Source organism: Apostichopus japonicus, chromosome 13 (genome assembly GCF_037975245.1).
Source record: "Apostichopus japonicus isolate 1M-3 chromosome 13, ASM3797524v1, whole genome shotgun sequence".
Classification (NCBI taxonomy): Eukaryota; Metazoa; Echinodermata; class Holothuroidea; order Aspidochirotida; family Stichopodidae; genus Apostichopus; species Apostichopus japonicus.
In genome coordinates, this window is record NC_092573.1 from 19,988,841 (window position 1) to 20,008,152 (window position 19,312).

At 37.2% G+C, this 19,312-nt stretch overlaps 1 protein-coding gene across 1 annotated transcript in view; it reads left to right on the plus strand.

Moving 5' to 3' along the window:
• LOC139978457 (uncharacterized) overlaps positions 1-16,583 on the plus strand; it is a 34,265-nt gene extending 17,682 nt beyond the window's left edge. The window contains exons 7-8 of the mRNA XM_071988711.1: positions 14,381-14,505; positions 15,259-16,583. Coding sequence (XP_071844812.1) covers positions 14,381-14,505; positions 15,259-15,346 — 213 coding nt within the window. The 3' untranslated portion in view covers positions 15,347-16,583. The remainder of the gene's footprint in view (positions 1-14,380; positions 14,506-15,258) is intronic.
• Positions 16,584-19,312: the final 2,729 nt, after the last annotated feature.

Sequence of the window (19,312 nt, forward strand, 5' to 3'; positions counted from 1 at the left end):
GTCATTATTGTCATCCCCTCTCCTGCTGGTCTTGGCAGCCCTGAACATGAAGCAATTTCCCCTTTGTGGCTGTCTGGCTGGTATACTGGGATTTTTATGTTTCATTTTCAACAGTCTAACGTGGTATTTCTCACAAAATAAGCTGTGTGTCACCTGCAGTGACCATTAGTTGATATTCTAGCATATTTTGTATTATTTTAATACTGATGCACTTAATACTCATAGCTAGTACAGTAACTACTGTTCATGTTCCACAACCGTGCATCAGTAACTACTGCGCTGTGTTACAGTTGGCACGTACAGTACTGATTTCGCTTAACTCCCGTTAAAATTCGTTGAAAGAAAAATAATCGGATTTCTACGTTTTTTTAATCGAAATTCCCCGATTTTTATCGAAATTCCCCGAATTTTAACGATTGGTTATCTCAGTCATTTCCTTCATGGAATTTTCAACGATGCGTTGAAATTCTTTTTTAAACGGAATAGAAGGTCAATATGTGGTTACGCGAATCGTCGGAAAACGCGCAACTTCGTTTATCAGTAACAATTAGACTTTGGTACAGTCGTTTGAAAGAGGGAATACTTACAAGTGCATTCTCAGGCTTGTATGAGTAGTAATGCACATAAATTCATGTAGCTAAACTGGCGGGGGACGTTTTCTTACTGTGAACCCCAAACACAGTGACATAAGTCTTAACTTAGCCAGGTCTGATAGAGGGCTGCAGTACAAGCTATGTACCACGAGGCACCCTTCCAGATAAGTTGAAGTTCTGTTTAACCATTTAAATAACAATGAATGGACATATAAACTTGGTTTACTTGCAGATTACTAAAAATAGTTATTTTTAAGAGATGTAAATTTGGTTTTTATGAGAGTTGAAGTATGAAACTTTGTTTCCGAGCGAAAACATGTTACTTGAAGCAAAATAAAGATGCCCCGCCCATTCTGCGAGGACGCTTCCATTTTTCAAAAAGGCGTTTTCTCTTTTTATTTTTTCTATTTTGTTTACATTTTAAACATGAAAATTATTCAAAAATATGTAAAGAACTTAGTAATGTACTGCAAACTATCTATAAAAAAACAGAAAAACGATGTTTTAGGCATGAATAATGTGTTCAATATAACTAAAGTAGTAGGTCAATAGTCATGAGCTCATGACTGTCGTCAATTCGTTTTCTCAGTTTATATTTGCGACATATCACCCGTGTACATCGATCAATGGCATGGTGAAATCCTGTGTGAAAATATATTAACCCCAAAAGACGCAAATGGTCGTTCCAGAAAGTACCGTTATAACATTAACAACACATGGCCAGTTTTCTCTCAGGTCCGCACGTGTACAGCCATTTTTTTCACACATGGTATTATGCTGTGCATGCATTGCGGGCGGGATTGCGGCAAACATAAATGGAAATGAATGAATACGAAAAACTTACGATATTCTTCACAAATATTGATGCTTAGATAAGTGCTTCCTCACAATCAACGAGCCGCCCTAAAATTCGCTCCGCTTACGTTAAAACTTCTATATATATAACACATTGAAAAACCCGAGTTTTTACACACATAATTCCCACTGACATTGGTCACAGAACATAAGTAGGTCATTGACATTCGAACTTGGCAACTTGCCCAAGTTCATCGCACCATGGGAACGACACAACACATTGAACATGATGTTAAATTCTCCCGCCACCTGGACGCCGAGTGTAAATTTTAGTGTAATAGGCAAATTATGAATGGTACTGCGCAGCGTGGTTAAATCTTAACATATTGCGACACAAATTTTGGGAAGCTGTTGTTGAAGTTACTTTCATATCAAATGTAAGGTACTGTATCATGTATGTGACACAAGAGAAAGAAAATGAAATCAGAGGCTGCTAAAACCAGTTTGAACTTGATTTTTACAACCCATCGCAGAACACGTGCGTGCGTAATTTGTTTTCTTAACATGACTTTTAATGAGTAAGTAGGAAAGGTGGGTAAGTTTGCTAATTTAGGCGAGTTTTTGTTTAAAATCTTGTGATAGACAAATATATTGTTTTTTTTTCTTCAAAAGTTACGATGTTGCCGAAGGCGGAGTTATATAAATTCAGTGATCTGAACTTCTGAAGACCATGAATACTGATCATGTGTGTTAGACAATTATTATTACACGAAAGGTTCGCAATATTATTGGGCCTAATTAGTAATTAACATACACTGATCGTTGTCTTGCTGCCTGAATTGCTACCTGCTGGAAAAGAAAACCTTAATTATTGTACTCATAACGTCCTATTTTGATTAAAAGTCGAGTGACGGTCGAGTCGAGTCGAAAAAGCCGCGATCGGGAAACGGCGTTTAAACGTTTAACCGACCGGCAGGCGATACGGTGAAACGGTTAGCGAAATATCTGTTAGGTCACACCCTTATTTAAACACACACAAAAAAACGACCTTATTTAATGAAAATATACTGAAAGCCATATCGCAAAAACACAAAATCGCTTATAACTCGAAAACGGAAGGAGACATCGACTTTTGTCGGCTGTAGAGGGATTTCCTAAACCGAATTTTGATGCGCTCTATCCACCTGTGTCATTTATGAGCTTCTCTGACGTAAGCTGCAGTACGTAATTTCTCTATACCAGTTCCGCGAAATTTATTTACGCAGTAAACATCGTTCATTATGTTTTCTTTCACAACGAATATTCAAAGTTGTGCTCCACACGCTTCACAGATATTGTTTTATGTCGTTCATTTTCAATTCTACTTTAAAATTACATTTTCGAACGATGTATTGCATGCCTTATCAAACATTCCTGATTAGTAAAACTAGAGAAGGATATTCAAATATATATTATTTTCATTTGATATGATTTTATGAGTTGTTCCACTTGAAAAACGATGATAAAACCGAAAAACAAAACATTTACTTCTCATGTGACGCATACCGGGAGACTCATAAAAACTCCCCCTTCTCATTAAATTAAATTTACATGCCGTCAGGCCAGTTGAAAGCCGTCAGGCCAGTTGAAAGCCCTCCCCAGTAATGTTCGATCAACTCTTCCCAATATACAATACTCAAATAAGCAATGAAAATATATTCATTTTCCACAGAAATCTACCCAATGTGGGCCCCAAGTCACTGCTTTATTTTCTTAGTAGTCATGGAAACAATTGTTTGCAACTCTCTTGCTGGCCAGGTGTTTTCAAGTTTTATTAATAGCACGACTTCTGATTGGTTCATTCAAGATAAACTTTCTATCCCTGCTGGATTGTTCTACTTGTAAATATATGAATGAATATTTGGGTTTCAATTAACTTAGTAACAGGTAACATCCATTCCATTACGAACAGTAGGGGGGTAAAATAATGTTTGCTTCTAGAGGCAGCCAGCCAAAGGTTCTGCAGTGCTAAACCCCCACGAAGATAAAATAGTATGCTAATTAACATATGATAGGCGTGAATTTGACAAAGCCAGGTTTATGATTGGACTAAGCCTCTCAAGAAAGTTTGGTGGTGGGGATATCCAGGGTAGGGAATGCACATGTAAGCAGCATACTATAGGTGGCCCAGACCCAGGCTGCGACCTTAATTACCAGGGCAGTCCATCTGCATTCGCGGGCAACTTACAGTAACGGGTTAGGGGGAAAATAACAATTTTTTTTTTTTTTTTTTTTTTTTTTTTTTTGGCGTGCATTGAAGCCGGGGGAGGTTTTTTGGTCGGAATGCAGAAAAGTTTGAGAGTGCGGTTCTGTAGTAAACGGTACTGTAGTACGTCAAGTAACACAGGAATTTATTGGGAATAAAGATCTCTTTGATATCCAGCTACGAAAGTACTGTTTCATTGTTGATATTTTTTTCCTTGTTTTTCTGACACTGCGTTCCTTGGTGAGTTAACTTAAACTTATCCTAGTTAAATACTAGCCTATAACAGTCGTAGAATGTGCTTGTTACGATCGACCAAGACTAGTTTTTATTATCCTAGCCAAATCATTTTTTCAAACACCTAGTACAGAACTAACTCTGTCTTATATACAATCAAACTTTTGCAACGTTTGTAATATTCCTCGGCAACTTCTGGTATAGTCTGAAAACGGCTGTAGTTACTCTAAGGATTCAACGCAAGTCACAACCTTGATATGTCTAGAATTGCCTTGGCGGTTTTTGATCGCGATAACTTTCGTGGAAATTTCGTTGAAACTTTGTTGACAACCGTGCCCGCAGTAGTCTAAATCTTGTCAACGAAATTATTCGTTTTTAATCGATTTTCAACGATTTTCAACTTTTGTTATCGATCGTTGATTTTTTTTTCAACGGGAGTTAAGCGAAATCAGTACTGTAATTACTGGAAAAGCTGTTACACGTTGAACTACGAGTCCGACAGGTGAACATTTGCAGTAATTTAAAATATATATTTTTTTTTAATTTCAAAATTAAATTTTAAATTTTGACAATTTTAAATTTGCAGTAAGAAAAAACGTGCAGTAATTACTGTGCCACCTGTAACACCTGTTACCATGTTACGAACACAACGCAGTATAGTTACTGATGCACGGTTGTGGAACATGAACAGTAGTTACTGTACTAGCTATGAGTATCGGGTGACTGATGATATCCCTTAGCATTAGTTGTTGATCTGTAACAGCAGATTGTTGATGGCGAACTTTACAAATTGTCGGTTATTTAATGCAGGTTTTGTTGTGAGAATTTAGAGTAAGAACTCAAGAGGAATTTTGAGTCTTTCAAGAACACAACTACCGATACCATGGAAGCCAATGAGGCTTGATAATAATACTCAGCATAACTTGAATCAATTTAAGCAATCAATTGAGAAGTTTTACTGGTATGTTTCAGGTACTGGTATCAATATTAGTAGCCTGTTAAAGTACTACGGACACCTAGCCAATTTACCCGGTATGCAGTACATGTTGTTGTATGGGATAGTCCCATTCAAAATCTGTTGACATTTTGCACACAGTTCTTTTCATTTCCAAGATATACACATTTGAAGTTAATAAATAAATCTGGGAAAACTCTTTAAATAAGTGCAAACTATGAAGAAGTGGAGTGTTGCACTCATCAAAATCTCTTATTTTAGCCCTTAATATAAAGTTAATCCCTAATTACTAGCCCTCATACAGTATATTATGTATGAATAATGTGATGTGCCTCTTTTCAAAGAAGACAACATATTTTTTCAAAATCGCTTTTTGCCACATACCTGTGTTCAGTGTCCTTGAAATGAAGGTTGTAAAAACAAGGAATAACATAACAGAAGATTAGGCAGTCACTCCCTTTACATCATCAATGTGCATAAATTAGCTAATGTTTATTCATAAATAAAAGTAGAATTAAGATAAGACTTGTAAATTGTTCCATCTTTGATGGATTTTGATGGGAGTTGCAGGTATTTTCATGATTTTCTAATGCCTATTAGAGTAATTCGGACAATGTCGTTCATAGGTGTCCGTAGACCTTTAACTGTTTGTTAAATCGTCACAATATTTGACAGGGTTATCTGAAGTATATACAAATTACCACAATATTCATTACCCTTGTCTGTAATGTGTGTATGATACCAGGAGCATTACCTGTTAAAAAGTAATAGTATGCAATAGCATCATGCCAACTAGGTCAAGAACACTGGTTTCCCTACTTCATTTTGTTCATGTCAGAGATTAGGGAACGATTTTGTTCCAAATTCCGTCTATTTTTGTAATTAAGTCCAGCCTATTTTATTCAATTTCTGGTCACTATAATTTGCAGAACTTTGCTACCTTTAAAGTAAGCCATTCTTACTCAAACTGATTAAATATGTTGTGTAAAAGTTTGCCATAATCTAGTGAATAATCATGCCCAACCTACAACAAGTCTTTGTTTACTACTATATGTTGTACCAAATACCAAGTTTTGCAATAAATTCCACAGATTCAAGGTTTAATTCAATTCAGTTCCACCTGGTATACATTTTACTAAACAGTTTACTGGTTCAAACTTTGCTACCTTTAAAGAAAGCTGTTCTTACTCAAACTGATTAAATATGTTGTCCAAAAGTTTGCCACAATGTAGTGAATAATCACGCCAACCTACAACAAGTCTTTGTTTACTACATATATGTTGTACCAAGTACCAAATTTTGCTATATATATCCACTGATTCAAGGTTTAATTTGATTCAGTTCCATGTGGTTTACATTTTACTAAACAGTATACTGGTTCAAACCAGATTTAATTCAAATATTGATTTGCTATGTTTTTGGATACCAACTCTAGAGAAAGTCTTGCTTTGACAGGTTCAGCTGTTGGACCAGTCATCTTTTGCAGAAGATTTTTATAAGTCTGTATAAAGTTCAAACAGCTAAATTACACCAGCGTTCTGACAAGTATAATCCCGAGTTTGTACCGAAGGCAAAGCTTGAGAACAGGTCAACCAGTAAGTGTTGTGACGGCTTCCCCTATGTGTCTCTCTTGACTTCATTTAGCAGTACTATCAAAGCACTGTAAGTGAAAGAAGAAAGAAAAAAAATATTCCCCGATAGTTATAAATTCAACTGTTTAGTGATCACACTGGGATCTAGTGTAGTTTGTTTACTGTGTTAGAAAATAGCTTTTAAATCAAATCAGTCACACCATGCAGAGGCAAAAATGTGTTTTTTTTTTTTTACAAAGTTTTCGACAGTTAGCAATATTACTATTTGTAATATTTAAATAAAATGGCAAGGAACGTTTGTGATAAATGTTTGTTGCATACACTCTCTTAAAGGGTGTGAAGACTCGCGCAAAAAAAACGTCTAATGCCGGTAATCTGACCTAGTTTCGAATGAGGTGTAACAGAAGTGTTAAACACCACCATCGATCCCAGAAAATACACGCACAGCTTGCTACTGTCAGTAATTAGACACTAGTGTACAGTCAGTACATACAGCTGCGGTCAATACCCACAGCACAGTATACAAACGATACAGCGATGGACATCTCAGGGCCAGCTAAAGATAACAAGGTATCACGTTTCATTACTGTCTGCATTTTGTAGCGACACGAACAAAACGTCACTTGCAAGCAACAGAAAGTTAACTTTTTCAGATGGCCGCACACGGTTTGGGACGAGTCTTCAATGCCTTTAATGCTGTTTGCATTGTGTTTCTATGCTTTAACTGACAATTTTTCCACACAAAAAAAAGCCCTCATGATACATGAGAGAGCGATGCAAAATTACCAGAGGGAGAGTAATAAGAGACTGAGTCCTTATATATGGCTATTCCATTTTGCCTATAGGAGAGGGGAAAGAAGAAGAAAAAAATCAGTAGCTGTATTTTGCACCTTAGGGTAAATGCATGCTGGATTACTTTCACTCAAAGCTATGACCATTTGGTTTTAATAAATATCTCTAGGGACAAAGTTACCAAACAAAAGTCATAAGGAGGTCAAAAGTTCAGTTGTAGTCATCTGACAGTCAGTCAGAGGTTTTGAACTTGATAAGAAAGACCTTTCTCTCTCCAAAGTGTTTTAATAGTCTCCTTGTGGACAAAATTTGATGACATATAAGTCATAGTAATTTTACCATGCACTGCAGTTTTCACAGACAAGCAGCACGCAAGCAGCACACATGCAGCACACATGCGGCACACTTGGTGCACACTTGGTGCACACTTGGTGCACACTTGGTGCTCACATGGTGCTCACATGGTGTTCACATGGTGTTCACATGGTGTTCATATGTCATTTGAGGCTTGTAGGGACAAGTTAGGCTATGTATATGGAATATTTTAATATTCGTATGACAGAAATACTTAAAGTTTAAACTGCTCTGGGGTTTAACACAATTAAATTTAAGCCATGAAACTGGGACTATCATCTTAATTCTCTCTCCCACCCCAGGTCTGACAGGGCTGGCTATGTGCCTGGGGGAGGAGGTGAGGGTGGTGGGTCCTCATATTGAAAGGAAAGAAAAATTATACTTCATATTGTGCTTTAAGAGATCTAGGGTATATTTAGACGAAATGCTATAAGCTCTAAATGAAAGATCATGCTTTTACTATTGATTGTTTGTGTTGTGTCAGGTTAAAGGAAAGTGTAGGGGGGTGGGTGTTTTACCAGACAACCGTTTGACAATAGAAGTTGGGGAGGGGTTGGGCAATTCCTCTCCCCTTTGAGCACACCACTGCTTAAATTGTCAGATTTCATCGGGTACGGTGAGATTTTGGTGGACAGCTGTGGCGATTAACAGACAATGGTTTCTTCACTTTTAATAGTGAAGTTTGATATCCTTGGTTATTTAATTTTACAGATCAAATGAGATCATAAGTTAACCTCCGCCTGTCACAAATATCACATACCCTATGAATTAGTTTTGCCAGGGTGACATATCATAGCAGGTGTGAACTCAAATTATGGCACGATGGTCTAGTTTATATATCATATATATGTGTGTACTGCACATTCACTCTGCATGAGGTAGAATGAAATTGAATTGACTATGTTATCGTTTCATTGACTTTCGAAAGATTATACCTGCTGTGTTATTTAATAGGCAGAGAGAAGAACGAACAAAAGTCAAACAAAATTCTAAACTTCAGATTCTACTTGAATGTAAACAAACCGATGGTAATAATTGCAAGTTTTAATAACTGGCAGTGATTTATATTCATCTTTGATGTTGATAATTTGGAATATTCGCATAATAATTACATGGTTTCTGAATTAGTGGCATGAGATAATCAACCACACTAATGCCTAACCTACTATAAACTGCGTAACGACGTTTAAAACTGTGCCCCAATCCCGCATCCGCCCACTCTTACCTTCCTTCCGAATCTACCATTCAGAAGCGAACCTGGAACATCTGCTTGGTTTTCCATTGCGGTGAAGTATTGCAGCTTAGGAACCTTCCCTCTATATATAGCAAGCAGCTTTAGTATTAAACTGAAGCATCGTGGGTACTCATTTCAGTTCGTTAATGGGGTTACAATAACTTCATAATCCTGCTGAAGATATTATCCTGATAGCTTTTGAAACTTGGGATATATGGTTATTTAAAATCTGCATAAAATGTTATGTTTTAACCTGGTAGTATAGCTCATGGCCTCCCCCAACCCCTTCCCCCTCCCCCTTCCCCTCCCTCCATCCCTCCAAGGAATGGATCACAGTAGGTGGTATTGCAATGTTTGCATGGCCATCATTCGCCAATGTCACTCACTCAAATGATTATTTGCTTTTGTAAGTTTTAACATGTTATTGTGTATTTATCCTTGAAATGTGATTTCCTTTGAAATGTTCTCATTCAGCTAGCTGTAGATGTACCCCAGAGTTCAGAGGCATCAATCGTTAAAGTCTCACATCCCTTTCTGTTGTAAGAATGTCTATGCTTACACTGTGGAGGAATGATTTATGCCAAATAATCGTATATAATATAGTTCATATCACTATACGTACAATAATTCAGCCATAAATCAACTCTTTTCTTTGTCCCCCTGCATTCCTTTTGGATCTTCTTGTTGTCCCATGAACATGCCACCAAAGTACATCAGAAATAAGCCTTGCTAGGGATGGGTGTAGGAGGGGGGAGGGGCAGTGGCGGAGCTAGGGATATTGGTCAAGGGGGCGAGAATGGTCTGTAGGGGTGCTTTCGACACTATCTAAGCAGAGCGCCACCACAGGTTGGCGCGGAGAGTACAGAAAATTTTTGAGTAAAGATACTTCCTAGATTGTCGGAAATTACCCTTTCCTGGCCTTGCTTATTTGCAGATAAACGAAGAATCAATAGGTGTCATCGCCAACAAAATGTTACAAATGTCAATAGGTAGATGAGAGCGCAATAAAAAAGTAAATAATCGCGAATAAGTAAAAAGTGGTAAAAAGCTGAAAAGGGCGCCAGCAGTCCATTTGAGTCCGTCAGGGGGGCATCCACCCCCCCTGACTGTATGGACGCTCCGCCACTGGGGAGGGGTAGCATAACATCTGTACATGTACACCTAGATTTATACCTTCACCTTACCATGCATGTTTGCACACTCTCCCAGGATTATAAAGGTCCTAGTCTTTGTTTTGATTTTATTGTATACAACAAGCTTGTATGTGTATTTTGGATACACAAGGTCTGACATACGACTAAGATTTATTTCACTTTTAAATTTTGTTTAAGTTATTGGGATACATGTGTGTACGTGTTTATCACAAGATGTTTTAGCCCTGGATGTTGGTCTAAAAATGTATATGAAAGTGTTGCAGCTCTATAAAAAATAAAAATAGAAAATAAATAACATTTGCCAACTTAGCAACATAGCTTTATGAATATATCCTTGTGGGCAGGTGTGTAAGAATGTAAAATTAATATGCATAATTCCCTGTTCTTTCCAATATGCTGTTTGCATATGCTTGTGGCATGTGTGTAAGAATGTAAAATTAATTTGCAGAATTCCCTGTTCTTTCCAATATGCTCTCTGCATATACTTGTGGCATGTGTGTAAGAATGTAAAATTAATATGCAGAATTCCCAGTATGATGTCTGCCTTGATAATATGAAAAATGAAGCAATTTTATGGGGGAAAATTATATAGTTATGGAGCAATTTGTCAAAATTTGGGTTAATGGTGAAAGCTTGCAAACCTTATTGCAGAAGCGTATTTATATGCTGGGACTCAGTAATCTGTACAGGGCTTTTAACATTCAGAAAGCTCTCTTTAATAATTACCCTTACCTAACTATCTATGTTAATTATGGGAAGAACTAAGTATGTCATGGTCAGGTGAAAAGAGAGAGAGGGGAAAGGAGGGAGGGGGCAGTAATGGCAAGGTGGGGTGGGGGGGGGTGGCAATGAATTCATCTTCAAGTCTTGTTCATTAACATTAACAGTCTTTATGAACACTGAACAAAGACTTCTTCATGGTTGTTACGTTACACTAATTCAGGGCAATTATTAAACCAAATAAACGTACAAACTTGCGAAGAATATTTTATGCATGTAAGCCATTGGACACTTTGTGGACCATCTTGAAAGAGATAGCTTACAAATAGCTGATCAGATTATATAACACAGCTACATATACCGCCCCCCCCCCCCGCCCCCATAAGCACTTATGGAAATTTAACAGAATTTATGACATTTAATGTTTAGATATCATAATGATAAGTAGCTGAAGGCACATTTTTTGCAGATGATAACAAACTTTTTTTAATTTTTTTTAAATTAAATTTATGCAATTACTCAGTGGGATTTATAGTATAATTACAGCATGATGAAGGGCATCATGAAAAAATAGAAACCTGAAATATCTGAAAGAATTGACGTAAACCAGCTTGTGATCAGAATGACTACTTATTGTTATCAACTACATGTATGTATGTCATCATATGTAGGTATGTCAATGAGAAGGGTAGGATATAGATAAAAGGTATAGGTGTAGGGAAGGGGGATTAAGGAAAGTTGCAAAAATATTACACATGTTTGGGTATTACATTTAGTCACTACAGAATGCAGAACTGGCATTCAGCAATGTTGAGTTTGGTAGGAACCGTTTTAAATCTTGTAAGTTTTGGCCATAATTTTCCTTATTTCTGATACCGTATTTGATTATCTGTGCTTCTGATGTTTGTTTTCAATATATATCTTAAAGCACTAGAGGTTATGCTAAGGGTGATTCATATCCCGTGTTTATCGGTCAAGTAGAATATATGGCCAGATTGTAGGGAAATCAGCACAAAATGTATAGTATGAGGTGAGTGCTAGGATGAAGGTCAAAGGTTTAGTTGCATTCATTACTATGAGGTCGAAGGTCAGCGGCACTTTCAAATGTATTTGTTGTTTGAAGAAGAAGATCTTTTTTTCTCAGGAATGAGAGGATTTTGTTGCGATATCAATTCAGTACTCTCACAAAAGTATTCAAGTTTTTTATTTATGTCATATTTGATTGAAGAAGGTCAAGAAGGAAAGAAAGCGAGTGAAGTTGTCAATCATGCAAGCTACATACCAGACATGCATTGTTGCCTCGTAGGAGTGGTTACTCTTAACCCCTATCATGTCGAACAAACAGTAAATATTTGCCAAACTTCAATAGGCTGTTTTGAGATGTACTTGTCACCCTCATAAAACTAGTTTACCATGCTCTTATACAAATGCGGTTAAATAAGCATTGCAGCTGCAAAGAAATCTAAAAAAATAGAAAAAAAGTTATGATTGTGAAATGGAAAGATTTCAATTCCCCTTTTGACTTTTCTCTCTATGTGACTTGCTTAGGTTTGAATAGGCCAGTCACTGATATAATGCCACATATCCCAGCATTCCAAAAAGAAAGATCTTGATTCTTGTTTTTTATTAGTTTTCCTAAAGTTTTCAAAATTTCAAGAATTTACTGTTCAATGTGAGTCACTGCATTTCATGATCACTCACACCACCTGAGATTCAAACTATGGGGTTTAAATGAAGGCAATATTTTAGAAATTCATGTTTACATTATTGTGACATGCTTCCTTCTCAATGAAATGAATTACTGAGATCAGCTGCCTTCAGATGCGTAACCATGGAGACGTAACCATGAACTGCCTGCTAAAAGTGAGGTGATGTACCCCTGGTGACTGCTACACCCTCTTATCACACCACAAATATTTCTTGCAAAGTTCTAAAGTTATTGAAATTATCAGAGATTAATCTTTGAATAGGAGTTGTTGAGCTGCTTTTGAAATTGCACCATTTGAAGTAACAATTTACTGAAAGGTGGAATTGGAATGTAGTGTTATAAGCAAGCTATGGCAAGACAATGTTATTGCTGGCCTATGCATGAATTCACTAATAGTATATATATAGTGCACTCCAGTAATACAGACCACTAGTTATAGACACTATGTATAGTCAGTAGTGCGAAGTTCGGCATACTGCCAAGTTCGGACACCCTAAGAAATACACGATTTCGACATGAAAACCTACAGGAAGAGCCAAATTTCACCAAAGAGTACGAAGCTACAGTTATTTTCTCTCCAAAATGACCCGTGTGCAAGAAAGTACTTACATTTTTGTCAATAAAATGACGGAGATCTATGAAGTCTGTTATAATTACTGAAAGAGCAACTGCGCCACCAATTTTATCACCGGCGCCACACTGTAGGTTGGGTGTCCGACCTTCGCAAATACTCTAGCAAAGAAATACCAGTTCCACAATCACGAACAATTTTCTTGGAATACAACGTGAAAACAGTTTGCAGGAAAGAAAGTTTGGCCGTGTATCGTACTAAAACAAATTTTTCCCACCATATCAAGTATATTTTCATGTGATTTATACCAGAAGATGTAGTTTTGGGGTGTTTTAAGGCTTAGGTGTCCGAACTTCGAAGTGACCATGCTACTGCTTTTAGTGTTTAGTTATCAACAACACACTGACTTAATATAGGCCCAGCTTGTTATGCAATGAATATTTAGTATACTGTAATGAATATTTAGTATACTGTAATGAATATTTAATATACTGTAAACTTGTAAAGGTTGTTTTTGAAACTAAATATTGTGTGCACATATCAATTACCAATCTTTAATACCCTCCTGAAATCAAGATAAAATATGACTTCTGTTTAATGCCCTTGGTTTCTGTATTCATATGTATGATTTTTCTTTAAAAATTTGAAGGAAATATTTGTGGAAGTTCCTTTTTGTGCAAAACTGCTGTATATTCCTGAAAAAGAAAACAAAGAAATTGCAGAATTGTTTCCTAAGAAAGATATAACATAGTAGTTTTGCTAAGTGATGGGTGGCTTAAAGTAACATGTGTAAAGTTAGTAAACATGGTATTTCCCTAGCTCCAATAATCTGCTTTAGTTCTTTTGATTAATATGGTGATTCATATGCAGAAGGTTAACCCAAATTGTCTACACTTGCCCCCCCCCCCACTCCCCCAAACTGGAAGCTGTTACCAATCAATTACTTGGAATAGTTCAACACTAGAGTCTATAAAGGTAATATATTTGACCATTTGATGATGTCATCCAATGAAAAGTTTAATATTTGTATATGCTTGTGACTCATACATTGCTATGCAATATAATTCACCTTAATGCATTGGAAGTTGACCTGTTATTCTAGTGTATACTTTTATTTACATATTACTCTTTAGTTTCCCCAAACATTTCACAGTGATGATATGAAAGGGGAGGGGGTAGAGATAGCAAGGGGGAGGGATAGGTAAGGAGGAGGGATAGGTAAGGGGGAGGGACAGAGGGAATGAAGAGTGTACTAGGGGGAAGGGGCAGGCTAAGTTGTGGGAATCGACAATTGCATAAAAACTCAACTGATCGGGATATCTTAAAGTTTGGTAAAACTATCGCTTATGTCATGAAACATTCCAATCCCGTAACTAACTTTATGAACAGTAAATGCTTGTTGGTTAAAGTGAGATTCTGTCTTCATTCAACAGTGGGATGAAACTGATAAACTCCAGCAAATTAAAGAAGGACCCTTCCCGACCTACGAGTCAAGTTCCGCATCAACAAATCGGGAAGATGATGCTGGACAGGAACCAGGCGCTCACTCACTGAAGAGGTAACTTGTTGAACATATCTAAGGCATATATACAGGGGTGAGGGATGGTGGGGGGTTGGTGGTGCCTGGGGAGGAGGTTGGTAATATGAAGCAGTTTACAGAAGGGTCCATCTTGACGAGAGAGACAGAAATATGGAGAAACCAGCTTGGGAAAGGACAAGCAAGAATTTCCAGACACAGGTACACTGTACTCCCTCATTGACTAAGAGGTAATAGTAATTTTATATGTAAGGCTGGTGGGATGGGAAGGGGGTGAGTGGGGTGGTCGGGGTTTCTCGGGTGGAATAATTGGTTAGGTGAGACGAATTGTAGGAGGAGAATAAAGAATATGATGAATAGATAGTGTCGTCCATAGGTGTCCATAGATCTTTAAACGTCTAAACACTGAGATTTAAATAAATTTTGACATCTGTCTATGGCTTTTCATTATTGCACTAAACATATATTTTTTTTGCAGGTATAGACAAACAGACAATGATTTTATATGTTCCATTGGATAATCTGATCAGTGGTATGATGCTTCCTATATAAAACCACTTTGTTCTGTGTCCTCTTGACTCTTGTACTTGTTACTATTCATACAGGCCTCTTAAAATAAGCAGCATTGTTTATTGTTTAGTCCTTCTCATGTACTTAGACAAGTTTAGGTGTATCATATGGGTTGCACCCTATATACTACCTCTCACTTATAAATATAGGTCAGAACAGAACCACAGACAATGCTCTTCCATTCTGTTGCTATCCTGTTCCCAGGGCGATGGCACATCTCTCTCGGTTGAAGCTACTCATCAACGAAGAAGAGAAACTCGGCTCTGTTTCTTTGCAAGAATCGGTCATGTGACGGAAGACTGTGAACTTGTTGAATTCAACCACCATCACTGACACCACCACTACCGCTCGGGGTGATAAAGATGTGGAGGAGAATTGTAAACAAGCCGTAATTCTGCTCGTAACTCTTGAGTGTGTAGCCTGTCGGCTGATTTACGGTATTCCAAGTGTATCTTTACTTTTATCATTCGAGAATGAAACCAACTAAGAGAAGACCCCAAGTTTAGTCGATCCATACAGTTTTGCAGGACTTGTAGCCTTTCTCAAGTTTTGTCATAAAGTCAAGGTGATGATTAAAAGTTCTTTTTTAGTTTTTTCTAGTGCTAACCACCTTTATACTGGGCATCCTACAAACGGGAAAGTGCATTTGAGGGCAGTTAGAATTTCAAGTGGGTTCACACCCCACCGACGATTCTCGAAATGCGGGCGGGCGGGTATATGCGTCCCAGTTTACGACGTTTACTTTACACATGACATTAATCCTGGTGATATTTATAGAATCTTACAAGTATACTAGTGCAATATGACCATATATCTGCTGTTGCCAAAATATCTAGAATATCTTACAAGACCAGTCAATAGTGAGTCCATAGTATTAAAGACGAGTCTGTAGTTGAGTTCAGTCGGGCAGTGTGTGGCCGGCCAGCTTTTAGGTTCATCTGTAAAAAAAACACTGACATTTCTGAAATTTAAATAATAAGTTTCAAGTTGTGATCTTGAGAGGAAGAAAGGATGTTGCCATGTTATTTTAAGGAAGATGCCAGGTTCAACCCCCCCCCCCCCTCCCCATTTATAGAAATTTGAATGATTCGTGGATGGGGAGATAGTCCTGATTACACAGACGTCACACGACCAAAAAACAAAACGAATAATTCCCAGCTGACACACCGGTTCAAAGTCCTTCAAAACTTTAAAATTTGGGCCATTTTTCTGTTGATTTTTATTGGATACACATTTGTGAAAGGTTGGCACTTGCTCTGTTTCATAGCTGCATCTCCTCTGCTGAGCGTGCAGTTCAAAATGTCCATCTCGGTGGAGATGAAATGAGCCTCAGATCATCACCTGCAACATCTGGGTGTTGTAAACATGGTACTATCCCATTGTCATCACTTAACAATGATCTCCTTTTAAAGTACTACCCTGACTATATATCTCTTCAAAACAAGATTCTGTCCAAGTGAAAGACATGTATATCCAGACTCGCTGATCACTGACACTTATATTCAATTTAACGTTTGCATCGGTCATAAGATAGAAAAGAGTATACAATATCAGAAAATAAACCATTTTGGTATTCTTGGTTTCATCTTGAAGTTTGTAGTATGTTGCAAGAAAAATTGAAACAGGCAAATCTAAGTTTTTGTTTCTGGCTTGGCATGCATCCATCAATCTAACTTTGAAAAATAGCAGATATTTAGAAAACACTTTCAACGGAGGTCTTTTCAGACAGAAACATCACAAGAATGCATTGAGAGACTGCCTTTATGCCCATCGAAGAGTCGCTCAGACACATTTTAAACACTAGATTTTCTTGCATGCTGTGAACATCATAAAACAACAAATTGTTTCACAACTATCAGAGAAATGACATTGAATTGTGTGATTATGTCTTTAAACATTGTGACCATTTTAGCATAGCTATTTGGGATCACTATATAATATACAGCCTCTGTTTTTAAGATGCCTACATTGTTACCCTTTAAAGGGAGATTTAAGTGGACAATTTAATGCAATAGGACCACCATAAAAAAGTATGCAAGATTAGGTCCTTTTTCCCATCAACCATAGAAAAAAGGGTAGTGAAAACAAATATGAAATACTGAGACTTTCCAGATGTGGGATTGGACTTCTTCATCTTGTCATTCCTTTGGGAATAAGTTACAAAAGATTCCAAAAGTTTATTTATAGGTTTAGATCAATGAAGAATATCAATTTTTGTTTGTTTTTTTGGAGTGATTCTTCGCTAAGAGGTAGGTCTGAATGTTGCTTCGTTCGGTTCCTGTGCATACATCTTGCCATGTGCAGCCAAACATATTCACTGTTTATAAAAAACAATTTATTTCAACCTTCTCATTTTTTATTTCAAGGTCTCAGCTAAAACAAAATCCATGATTCAGCAGTATCTGTCTTGAAATTCTGTTTCATATTTTTTCTGAATAAATATTCTGTGTCTGCATGAACAGGTCATTGCTTTGCAATTTATACCAGTTCTACCTCTAAAAATGAATGCAACAAGGGAGCCATTCTACCAGGGGAGGGGGTGTTGTTCAAAGCAGGTAAACCTGATACAGGCTGGAGATTGGGGAGGGGGAGGGAGGACGAGAATCAGACCAATGTTTAGCGGTGATGAGACTGCAGTCTCAGGTGTCACCATGCCTGCTGGATATCATTGCTGTGAAAATTATTGACGGCTGTCATGACTCCCTCCCCCTTCCCCCCTTTGCCCTCTGGTGCAATGGGACCTACAAATGGATGAGTCAATGATATCAAATGTAATATAGAAAATTAACAGGGTACCAAAAGTGGCAGGGATAATTTTTTATACGGAAGATACAATTATATCCTAAAATTACAAATAAAAAGTTTTGTGTAAATGACGACTATCGGTAGGCAGAAATTTCATTGTTGACATGTCACAGCAAGAACTGAGTGTAGGCTGTGCTTCTATAGATATTCAAGTTTCAAAGTTATTCAACATTTAAATCTGTTTATAAACTTGGAATTAAACCTTTGAGGGTACTTCCATGATGACAGCTAGCAGCCATCTTTAGTCTGAAACCTAATATTTCTATAGATATTCCAGTTTCAAAGATATTCATCATTCAAATCTGTTTATAAACTTGGAATTAAACCTTTGAAAGTACTTCCATGATGACAGCTAGCAGCCATCTTTAGTTTGAAACCTAATATTTGACGCATTGTTTTTTTGTCAATTTTTTTTTAACTCAGTCAAGATTTTTTTTTATCTGATATAGAATCACCAGAGTACAAGTGGATGACATCCAACACCTTGTTTCCTCGACAGATGGGGGTACAGCAAGGTACTGCAAACATGTTATTAGAAGCCGCAGGAAAAAACGTGATGATTTTTTATGAATTTTTTGGGCTGCCACATTAACGGATCATTTGCCAAAAACTAAAGTGCTATAAAATATACAGTTCGGAATAACAGCCAAGTGATATTTTTAACCTGTTCGTAAAATACCCAATTTATTTTTTTGGGTTCTGCAGTTATCCTTTAAAGTGATCTTTTTAATAGATATTTGTTACCTATGTATCCAGAGGTAAAACAAAACAAAGGGAAATCTCTACAGACACATTCACTGTGGTATATAATTTGTCTTAAAACTTGAAGGATTATCTGTTTGTAAGCTTCTTGTTGACATGTCCTCGAAACATGATACATTCAGAATGCTTTTTTATGTACTGTGAACTCTTAGCAGCCTTTGTGTTTGATTGTGAAGTTTATCAAGACCAGTTGAGGAACATTCAAACAATATTATTGAGTATCCAAAACTAGGACAGCCTACACTGGGTTGTTTTTGTCAGGGATGACTTCAGGATGAACTACTCTCGATACCTCGTATAAAGCCGGGGGGGGGGGGGGGGGGAGGGAAATTAATGCCAGTAATATTTCTACAGCTAATCCAGGTTTTCAAGATATTTGATATCATAAAACCTCTGGAAGGCTCCTTTAAATGCATTGAAGACTCGCCCCAAACCGCGTTCTGCGCTCTGATAAAGTTAACTTTCCGTTGCTTGCAAGTGAAGTTTTCTTCTTGTTGCTACAAAATGCAGACAGTAATGAAACGTGATACCTTGTTATCTTTTATCTAGACCTGAGATGTCCATCACTGCTATGTACACTGTCTTGAGGGTATTGATCATAACTGTATGTATCGACTGTACTCTAGTGTCTAATTACCAACGGTAGCAAGCTGTGTGTGTATTTCCTGCTGCTCATTTGTGTCCTTGGTGA